We start from the raw sequence: 12,169 nt of genomic DNA, 5'->3' as shown, positions 1-12,169 counted from the left end.
TTACATTTAATAAAATTATTTTTTCAAACTTTTTTGAGTCAACATTTCTAACTTTATAAATATAAAATATATAATGTCATTTATTATATATCAAAAATATTTTCATTAATTCATATAATCATATTACATAAATATGATCGACTAAATAACAGCTCCTTTCTTGAGAAACTAAGAAAATAATGTTAAGAGGAAAAACTGCTCAAACACAATCCAATGATTCCAACCTTCATTTTTAAACTTTGTGGATTTTTAATTCCATTCTGTATCAACTTTAACATTTCAACACCTTCAACTTTCTTCTTATATATTAATAATAACATAGATATCGTCTTTCAGATCACTTTTATTTGAATTAAACAGATAAAGTAAATATTTCGATAATATTTTTTGTTGGGTCACAACTTAAAATCTTTAAAACTGCGAAAAAATATTTTTAACACTCATCAAAATGATTCATAAAAAACAGTGACTCTCAAAGAACTCTGAAAATTAATTTACAACCTAATATATTTCATAGGAAATATCGTTTTGCCTTTAACGTACTCACTTATTTTACTTATAACATTGATATGGTAATAAAACGCTAAAAACTTTGACGTTTTATGTAGTTTTTGTATCAATAAAGAGACTTACTAATAAGAATAAAATAATTACTCACTTCAACTGAAGTAGAGAATCCGCCAGAATCCTCCGTGGCGGTGACAACCAGGGAATAAACATGTGGCTGTCTCAAATCTTCGAAATCAAGCTCCTTCGCCAATTTCACGATACCGCTCGTTGGGCCAATGTTAAAAGTACCAGCACCTTGTCCTTGAGCTTTGAGCGTGTACCGAATCTCACGATCAGCAAACGATTTTGCTTTCACCGAAATGATACTACAAATTTATTAATTAGTATTCATAAATTCATTCGGTCGATTGAAAACGCTGCTTAATTAAAACTATGCTTACTCTGAATCCTTCTTCTGATTTTCCGGGATTTCTGCTTCATAACTCGGCATGTAAAATTGTGGAGCTCGTTTTCCACCGACAATCGACAAGCGTTCCTCAGGCGTGCTCTGGAACCTCCTGTCGTCTAATCTACCATTCTGATCTTCAGCTTTCACGTATAATACATATTCCATATCCAGTTGAAACAAATCAGTGCCTCTGGTTCGAACAACTCCAGATCTAATATGGAAAAAACATAAATACATGTTGCAAACATTTCAGTATTAATATAATTAATAATAAAGAAATTCCAGTGGCCTCTAGTAATCTACAAATAGCCTGCTAGATCAAACTAACGAAAGTATAAACAGTCTATTCAAAATTTATTTGTATAGAGGTCATTAATATGTTTAATGTATTGCCTGCCACAATTTGTAAATTCGTCTTAGAATCAGACAATATTTTCTCATTTTATTCTAGTTAAAAAGAGACAAAATGCTCTCTAATTAGCTCGAACACGTAAACGAATCAGCCTGTCAACATCGTTCGGTTGTCAGATGTACGCAAAATTATGCAAAATTTTAATATATTTTATCACTTTGTTAAAATGCCGAAAGCAATAGATATTCAGGGTCGCACATTGATTGCGGCTTTAATAAGATATTTTGAAAAGGAACGAAATAATGAAGGCCCCCTTTTGACAGTAAATTCTCTTAGAGCGGTAATTAGTGATGATATTAAATATTGTAAGTTGCTGCAATTTTATTGAAAATGCTTTTAGCGTGTTGCTGCTGCGCTGAATATTAGTGTGGGTACTGTGAATAACATCGCTTACAAAATGAAGAACAATAGGTTAAATTCAACCAAGAAAACCCGTCTATATACGAAGTGGTTGACGAATCTTGACCATCTTGATATTGCCTCTATTCGAGATAAAATATACGAAATCTGTAAGAACAGTGACTACACAAAATATTTTATCGATATAAACATAATTTAATAAAATTATTTTAGAATAAAAAGTGTTAGGAACATGCAGCTATTTGAGGGATATAAAACATCCCTTCGTACATTCTTACAGGGCATAGGATTTAAATGCTGTAAAGATAACCCTCGAAGAGGTCTAATACAACTTTCAGATATTGCCCTAAAAAGAATTCATCTATTATAGGCGTACAATAAAATCAAGGAAGATAAATTATTTGAATTTGTATATTTTAATGGAACTTGGGAAAATGGTTCGTTGGGGCACTCTCGACAAGACAGTAAATAAAAATTACAATAGCATTTGATTCGGTTTTGTTGATCATAATATTTATTGCAGATATATTGTTATTCTTGCAGGGAATAAGAATGATTTTATTCCTGGTACAGAATTAGTGTTTTCCTCCAAATCCGTGGGCGACTACCATGTATAAATGAACCATAATATGTTTTAGTGATGGTTTGAAAATCAATTGTTAAAAAACCTGGAGGAACCATCAGTTATTATTTTGAACAGTGCACCATATCATAACACCCTGGTGGAAAAAATTCGGTTTGGATGAACTCGATAAGACATACAGAGGAAGTAATTAATAAATGGTGAACCGTGAACATGTTTTAGACAGATTGGAAATTAACAGTTTAGTGATTGCTTTGAACAGTTAATCGGAAAGTGAAAGTAACTAAAGGAAACTTGCAGGATATATGACAATGCTGTGTAATGCTGGAAATTCATGAGACAGAGTTATGAGAATGGAAATAACTAAAGGTATGTACATGATTAATAAAATGTAACTGTAGAAAATAGTAGGGCGTGAAAGATTTGTGTGCAAAGATATGATTGTAATTATTCAGAATTAAATATGAGTATTAGGTTAGAATGCATGAGGAAAGAATGAATACTAAATGTTTTATAGATTTGATAAATACATTAGGCAGAATTCAGTAATTAATTTTATCAAGAATGGTACACACAGGTAGTAGCAGAAGAAATAAATACAGGGAGCAAGATGAATTGACAAGTAAAAACACTATCGAAGGAAACAAGAACTAAACATAAAAAGGTAAATATACTCTCGAATGAAAGTAACGTATATTACTTTGATATATAATTGTTATTTAGGTGTAATGTAAAATAAAGGTAATGTTATAAATCTAACCTACAAACTATTAGCATTTGATGTATTATAATGTTAAAATAAATTAGATTTGATAACAGTATTTTTTTAAATTATTTTTTTTAGATTATAATTTTGTTGTATGCCAAAGGTAAACCGAACTAAAACTCAAAGTTAATGCGGCAACATTGCAACTTTTTGACGTTACAGATTTCTATGACGCACATACAAATAAACTTTAAACAGACTATAGTTTTCGTATGGATCGAATCGCAATTATTTTAATTTCATGGCATTCAAACGATTCCAATAGCAGATAGAGAATTACTTAAAAACAAAGACCATAAATAAACGTTCTATTTGGAGAAATGGAATTCCAACATTCTAATGGATTTAACACTTGATGTTCTGGGCGTTTTAATATGTCATCTGAACGATAACAGTCCATAGATTTATGCGTTTGGAGCATGTAAGCTCAACGAGTTTATAAGAGTGATGGAGCTATTCGACGAGGAATTTTGTTTTAATCGCGTTTTCTTTGTTTTTTCTCCGAAATTGTCAAGCGATTAATAAACGAAGCATCATTTTTTAATTAAAAATATAGAAAAATATATACGAAAGATAAAATAAATGGAAAACATATTTACTTTTGATCTATATATGTATCCTGAAAAAGATTTTTAAATATGTTTTCAAAAAATGTTACATCCGTAAAATTCAATATATTTATAAATATTATTTTCAATATACTACTATGTTCGAAACGCAATAAGACCTTTGAAATAAAACGCAAACTGGTTATTTAGATTTACAAATTTACAAATGATAATTCATTCTGGATACAATGCATTTATACCAGAATATTTTCCAGTATTTTTCGATTAAATATTATAAAAATAGTTTCACAAGAAAATTCGTTATTCCTCATTCAAATAATTAAACTTCGACACAAAGTTTTTAAATTTAACGAACAATTGTGAGCTCTGAATATTTTCTATTTAATGGCGAATGCGCCAGAAATATCGAAAAAACCATTAAATAAAATTATTTTAAGACATTTAGGCATTAAATAGTTACAGCTTTAGGAATGTTCATTATTGAAATTAAATAAAAATACCAATTTAGGAACAAAATTGTACATTTACAGATATACTATACAATTGCAATAATTAATAATACAATCAGAACTTATAATTAATCTTTTCATTTGGGCGAATGTGCGGCAAAACGAGAAACTATATTTTGTAGCTTTATACTATATTTAAGGTGGACATTTATAATAAAATAAATAGAAATATTGATAGTTACACTCTATATTAAATTAAGATTCGTATTTAATCTACAAGACCCATCAAAGATAACAGATTATCTAATCTATCGATCTGGACACGTCCCATAACCCGATATCTTACCTTTCATCAACTTCAAATCGACCGCCTGTCCGATCTCGCACAATGAAATAATGGATGTTGTTATCGGTATCAGGATCTCTAGCTTGCAGGGTGAATACGGGAGTATTTGGTGGGGCATTCAGTTGTACCACGGCTTGCATAGGTAACGGACGATTGATGAAATATGGAGGTTCATCGTTGACGTCACGCACGTGGATGATAACCCTCTGATTGTCCGTATCTGGAAATGAATAAAATAACTTAAAACAACGTATTTTTTGATTGATAATTTTTTTTTACTTATATTGATATATGGACTTATAAAAATATTAGATTTTAAAACAAAAGAAAAGTAATGAAACGTTAGTACAAATTAGAATAAGAAAAAGGGACGAGAAACAGTTAGACAAAATTTAATATATCATACAGGAAAAACGAAAATTTTCGTTGAATGGGATTGAAAATATATTATTTTATCTGCGTGAAAAAAAAGGCGAAAATCTTTTAAAATATCCAAAGAATTATACACTATATATAATTTCGTGGCAATTGTGTGCATGTGTGTTCATTATTCAGTGGAAGGGTATCAGTTGTTAAAGGCATATAACTTTGATTAAAGTGAATTGAAAAAACGATTGCCAATAATATCTACACACCATAATTGAAGACCTTGCTCTACCACGAAGTAACTTTCTCCAATTTGACTATGAGTCGTGTTATCTCATTTATGTGGTGTAATTCCCTTCAAGTGTAATTGATGGTAGCGACCCTCCAACTTTTCGATGCCATTTTTGTAGTACGATTTGTCCTTTGCTTCAAAATAGGCATCAGTTTCGGCGATCACCTCTTCATTCGAAGAAAATTTCTTCCCAGCCTGTATTCTTTTTAAGATCTGAAGAATTTGAGAACAGGAAATAGTTGCTGGACGCCAGATCTGGAGAATACGGTGGATGAGTAAGCAATTCGAAGACCAATTCATCGATTTTTGACATCGTTTTCACTCGCTCGTGATACGGTGCATTATCTTGGTGAAGCAGCACTTTATTTTTCTTCAATTGCGGCCGTTTTTCGGCGATTTCAGGTCTTCAAACGGTCCAATAACGCTATGTAATAGTCGCTGTTGATGGTCCTCCTTTTTCAAGGTAGTCAATGAAAATTATTCTATGGGCACACCAAAATACAGGCACCATAACCTTGCCAGACGACTGTTGCGTTTTCCCACGCTTTGGAGCGGGTTCATCGTGTACAGTCCACGCTAATGACTGTCGATTGGACTTCGAAGTGAAATGATGGAGTCATGTTTCATCCATTGTCACATATCGATGCAAAATCTTGGGTTTATTATGCTTGATCATCTTCAAATACTGTTCCGAACCATCAACTCGTCATTCAAAATCATTTTGTGGATTTTTTAAATGTTTTCGTCGGTAACAATCTCTTTTGGGCGTCCAAAAATATTTAAATAGATTATTTCCGTGACAGTCACTATCGACGAATCAATTCTGGTTTCTTGGTAGCACAAAATGGACATTCTAACCAAATATATGTTAAAAATCAAAATAAAATCGAAGCGCGATAAAATGTTTAAACGTTGGAATGCGAAAATGATGGTTAAGAAATAGTAAGTGACGTTAATGTATGGTAGCGCTTCTGATTGGTGCTTGACTTTACGTAACGATTTTTTGAATTTTGTGTTTTTATCTCTGGTAAAATTTTACTAATCCCAGTTTTAATTTTAACATAAATGCATTAATAAAAATAATATTGTAATAATCTCTCTATAGTATAATATTATAAATCAATATTCAGTACGAGGGTCACTATTTGTATTTCGGAAATTGGCAGCACTGTTGTCATGTGAGTTTATCTGATGGTTCCATCGTAAAGTTTGACATTTTTGACTATACACGTACTCAGAACATTTTGTCACACGTACGCTATTTCTTTATTTTACATTTAGTTGAAAGTTTCGTCTCCGCAAAACATTGAACTGAATCGTGAACATTTTCCTGCGATGATTTTCGACGTGGATTATAACAACAAAAGTACACCAATCAACTTAATTTGACTTTTGGCAATGAAACTCCATCAAAAACCACCCTACATCGTTGGTTTAGAAAATTCAATCGTGGTCATAGTTCGCTGTCCGACGAGTTTCGTGAAGGTCGTCAAAAATCGGCTGTTGTGCCAGAAAACATCGATGCTATGTACGAAATCCGTAATAATTAGTTCCACCAGCATATATGCGATTTTACATGAAGACTTAACTGTAGGAAAGTTATGCGTTGGATTCCACACAATTTTACAATAACTCAAGAAAAGGCTCGTGTCGATTGATGCAAAGAAATGCTTAAGAAATTCAATCGCGGTGCTTCGAAAAACGTTTATAAAATTGTGACAGGTGACGAATCATGGATATATTCGGATGAGCCCGAAAGCAAGCAGCAGTCGATTGTATGGGTGTTCAAAAATGAACCAAATCCAACAAAAGTTGCCTCTAGAGGATCGTAGAACAGTATATTCTGATTGATATACAACCACTTGTTTACCAGAAGTCTTCGGTGAAATAAGGAAAACAAACAAGAGAAGCCGGATTGTTCTTCATCATGACAATGCGAGCTCTCAAACGTCAGCTCAAACAAGAGACTATTTAAGCACTCCAAACATCGAATTGATGGATCATCTGCCGTACAGCCTTGATTTGGCATCCAATGACTTCTTTTTGTTCCCATCCGTGAAGAATAAACTACGATGTCAACGATTTTCATCGCCCGAAGAAGCTATTGAAGCATTCAAAAATCATGTTTTAAAGATACCTCATTCGGAATGGAATAAATGTTTTGAAATTTGGCTTAAGCGTATGCAAAAGTATATCGATCATCATGGCGACTACTTTGAAAAACAATAAAAATATATTCACAGCTTAACTATTTGTTTTTTTCCTATTCCCGAAATATAAATAGTGACCCTCGTATCAAGTCATCTAGTCCATTATGCAACCACATTATGCACGAACCATTCCGCACACATCTCATTTTTATCTGCATTCCCTCATGCAGGTAAGGTAATTTTTCTACCATCCCCCCTCGTTTTGCCAACCCTTCGCTTTCAAGCGTATTTAATTAAAATAACCCACAAGTAGAGAACGTAAGTTTCCGTGGACCGCACACCGCTCGCCCCTTCGCCCACCACCGAAGCCGCATTCCGTAATGTAGGTCAGTAAAAATAAACGGGAGGAACGGCGAACCTCCACTGCCGAACCAGAGGGTGGACATAAAAAGGAACCGAACCGACGTAAGGGGACGCGCAATTTATAATACGGCGTTCTTCGTATAAATGGAAATGCAAGGCAGCCTCGGTCGAATTACATCTTTGTTTTCTCGGCGAGGGACGTGTTTTTCACGCGAAAAAAACGGTGTTAGATTGGATAATGGAATGATTTCGTGTAGCTCGATATTCGAAGCGGGAACGACATTCCCGAAAATAATAAAAAAGACACACACACGCACTTCGGGAACGTTTTTAAAATGGTTCTGTTTTTATTGATAACAATACGCGAGTTTGCTGTTTTATAGGATGTTTATATCTGATTACGTAGCTACAAAATATTAAATAGATACTTTTTATTGTAGAAAGAAAATTGAAAATGCTCTCTAGAGAAAATACACAAATATTCACGGTTTTGAATCCCGAGACACTAAAAGGTAAATTGGGAGACTTCAAATCAGCAGCACGTTTTTTTAAATTGGTTCTAGTTTTCAAAATACTCAATGAATACATTATTTTATTATTTTTGTCCGTTAACGACCATTTATTAAATTAAATTAGAAATGCACAGTGGTTGAAATTAGTCTTTTATACTGCTTGGAATCTGTTTCGTTCATCGTGCCTTCATCCGATACAGAGAAAAAAAATAATACCAACACACCAGATTGGATTTATTATCAAACATTCAACAATTGACTAGGTCCACAGAATAACGATGTTATATTCTTAGATGCAGCACAAGCCTTCCATAAGGTTTGACATGAAAGCCATGTCCATAAACTACAGAAAATGTACAATCGTATATATAACACACGGAACTATTAAAATCGTACATTGCAATCAGAATGTTTAGAGTCAAACAAGAAGAAGCTTACTCTACAATAAAAGAAGCTAAAGGTGTATCACAAAGAAGTGTACTAGGATCAATGCATTATCTCTACATCTTTAATCTGCACTTGTGATATACCATAAATGGAGAATATTACGATGGCTACATTTGCTTATGATTCTGCGATTATAGCTGTCGAAGACAGTAGTGAAGAAGCATCGCGAAAATTGCAACAGGCAAGTGACAATATAAATAATTGGGCGCAAGCTTGGAAAGTAAATTTGTACATGTGCACTTCACCTATAAAGAGACCGTACAAGCACAAATAACATTAAATAATACTATCATTCCATGTAGAAACAACGCTAAATATCTCGGAATGAAACTTGATGCAAAACTCTGCTGGAAGGAACATATAAAAAAGAAAATAAAAGAACTGGAATTGAAATATAGCAAAATGTACTGGCTAATTGGAAGAAAATCACAATTGTCAGTACATAATAAATTGCTACTATATAAGCAAATACTGAAGCCTATATGGACATAAAGAGTTCAATTATGGGGATGTTCTGCAAAGGGTAACGTAAATAAAAGTTTTCTTGAAAACAAAGAACAAAGTCCTGAGAGGTATTGTGGGCGCACCCAAATACTATAGGACTGATTCCTACATGGAGACCTTCAGATACTCACAGTCTGTCATGAAATCAAGAGCATTGGAAGGGAGCATGAGGAAAGACTCCATTCTCATGAGAATATTTAAGTATTGCAGCTTTTGGATACCACCAGAACAGGACACAGACTCTAACGAATCAAACCGTCTGATCTCTTGTAGTGTTATATATGAAAAATACAGCAGTGACATGTATAAACATTATTACACCAGAGACTGAGATAGGGCCGATGGGTCCTTCTAGTTATATACCTAGATTTAAGTTATCATAAAGACAAATTGTAGGTTAGACGGAAACGACTAGTAACAATGTATTAATTAAATAATAAAAAAATACTTTTGATTTGATATATCCTTTTTAATACTGTTTACAACTGCATATAAAAGTAACATCGTCTGTAATCTTTGAATTAATTTCGATATACGAAATATATTACCAGTTTCAATGTCTTCATTTGTCAGGTCATCATTATTAGCTTTAACTTCTTGATTGACATCTAATATCTATAAATATTATTGTTGTGTTATTTTCGGTTTCGGTTCGTTATCTCAGTATTTTCAATATGGAATGTCCACTATTTTCATCTCATAAACTCCTAAACCCTAAACGTTACTCCTAAACTGCAATTTGTTTACTGAAAGTGAAGCTTGTAATCCAGAAGCTGCAACAAGCAAGTGATGTTTTAAATTTTTTGATTATTTTCTATTTCATAAATGTAAAAACGAAAGCTTCATATATATCGTACGATCTTAAAATGTAAGACATCTTGAATATTAAAATTTGTATGTTTTTTACGTTCGCATATTTTATGAAGCTCATGAAAATTTGTAGGACAGAAAATTTACTTAATTCAAATTACAAAACATAAGTAAAATAATCAGAATTATCTTTAAAACTATTGAAATTATATTATTACCCATGATTTATTATGCTAAGCTCAGGCATTTACTATTATTTTTATTCAGAGTTAATGGTATACATTCAACCAGGAGTACTCAACATAAGGAAAGATCAATTGAACAAATGGTTTTAGTGGGTGACGCACAGCTTAGGTGAATAATCAAATATCATTAGTGAAACTATAAAATGTCATAAGTTATTAAATAAACCTATTCTGAGTTACTCAATCATAAAAATAATCCCTTTATAAGCACGACACGTCACCGAGACTCTCCCATTAGGCTTCAAAACAGTTCAACGCCATTATTAACATACAAAGCGAGGCAAATTCATCAAGACGCCGAAAAAAATCAAACTTAAGGAACTCGAACAAAAGCACCGAAAGCGCCGAACCCAAATCACGACCCCACTTACCAAAACAAACCCTTTACCGTCCGCAAAATCGGAACGGTTGCCAGAGCGAATCGAATGGATGGGCCCCCAGAAAAAAGAGATGAATTCCGAGGCCGCATTTCCGACCCTTTTGTCTACGAAAGGAATGGGTCGATGGGCGACGACGAATTAGAAAGAAGCAACCATCGAATTCGTAACAAAAAGCACCGGGTGGGATTAGGGTAGGACTAAAACACGTGCCAGGTGAAGAAAAAGGTCGACAAGGTACGTTGGTGATGGTCTAGGCCCTTAGGGGTGACACAAGCCGGAAGATTAACCATATTTCCATTGTGTTCGTTATTGGATTATTGGATTTGTGATTTATAATAAAAATCAGGTTTGTAATTTTAAACGTTTTAATCCCATTATTCTATATCAGACATTTTTTATATTTCCCCAAGAATAAACACAAAGAAAATACGTTATATAACACAGCTCAACATTTTTTTACCCTGGACATCTCATCTTCTTTATTTTCCAGTCTTCCAACTGAATGAAATTAAAATAAAATTGCGTCCATATCTTCTTTGAACAGTGTGGCCCCAAAACATTAATTAGTTTTGAAAGATTGTTGTTCAACAATAAAAACGTGTTCCAACATTTTCACTAACCCTCAACTGTTAGTCTCAAACTGGTTTATTGAGAATTGTCAACACTGTACCCCAAAAAATGGAAGCAAAAACCAAAACTACATATATAATGCTGACTTTATCAGCACATTAAAAATTATATTCCTCTATTCAACCGGAATAGTAATGATCTTGTTAAAGATTAGGTTACAGTACTGGTACTGGTAATCTTCTCATTAGATTGTTATTGAAATCCAAGCAACATATATCCAAGCATCCACAGACTTTCACTCGTTCAAACTTCACACTTTCTTTCCAGATGTTGATCAAGAAATTTAGGCCTACTTGCCCTTACTGATGTGCTCAACTCACAGTCGCCTATGTCTTATACGACTATGGTCTTTTGACCTCTATTTAAACACAACATGAGTTCTAGAATCAGAACAAATTATTGGATTACTTTTAAGAAGTGGACCAATTTTCAGAACTAATCTTGATAAGAATATCCGAAATATATATGTATGATAATGCAACATAGTACGCTGAGGTAAGGTTAACTAATAAATAATGAAAATTATCAAGATATGTTACTATTTATAAAAAGTTACAGCTCCTCTGAGAGAACAGGATGTTTCAATTTTGAGAAAACTGACTAGAGTCTAGAGATTAGTAACTAGAGATATGAAAAATCTACGATATTGAGAAAACAATTGGCAAATTTACAATTATCATCATTTATTGTTATATATAATGTTTATATATAACAGGAAACGTTTATTTTTTAATATAAATATATAAACATGCACTTACTATACCAACAAAAACGACACTAACAATACGTCTACTTACATTTTAGTCCTGTTGAGGGTAGCCATGAAACAAAAAAAATGTATATTAATACTATTATTATTTTTTGTTTAATAAATATTTATGTTTATTCACGACAATAAAGCAGCCTATATTAATTTAAAAGAATTACCTGTCATAACACAAATTACCCCATCGTAAAATGAAGGTAGTAAAATTAATGTAGGAACTTTTTTAAGATTTCACGAACCTATTTATCCAAGTTAACCACT

At 32.8% G+C, this 12,169-nt stretch overlaps 1 protein-coding gene across 1 annotated transcript in view; it reads right to left on the bottom strand.

Annotated features, from left to right (window-relative positions):
- The window catches only part of CadN (neural cadherin), a 953,627-nt gene that overhangs the window by 755,605 nt on the left and 185,853 nt on the right, over window positions 1-12,169 (bottom strand). The window contains exons 4-6 of the mRNA XM_076414423.1: window positions 4,444-4,663; window positions 951-1,169; window positions 659-875 (exon numbers count right to left, since the gene is read on the bottom strand). Of these exons, the coding sequence (XP_076270538.1) occupies window positions 659-875; window positions 951-1,169; window positions 4,444-4,663 (656 nt within the window). The remainder of the gene's footprint in view (window positions 1-658; window positions 876-950; window positions 1,170-4,443; window positions 4,664-12,169) is intronic.

The sequence above is a fragment of the Rhynchophorus ferrugineus genome, unplaced genomic scaffold (assembly GCF_030347505.1).
Source record: "Rhynchophorus ferrugineus isolate W39M unplaced genomic scaffold, kcgeb_rfMv2 rfM9, whole genome shotgun sequence".
Taxonomy (NCBI): Eukaryota; Metazoa; Arthropoda; class Insecta; order Coleoptera; family Curculionidae; genus Rhynchophorus; species Rhynchophorus ferrugineus.
This window is presented reverse-complemented; position numbering and strand designations above follow the sequence as displayed.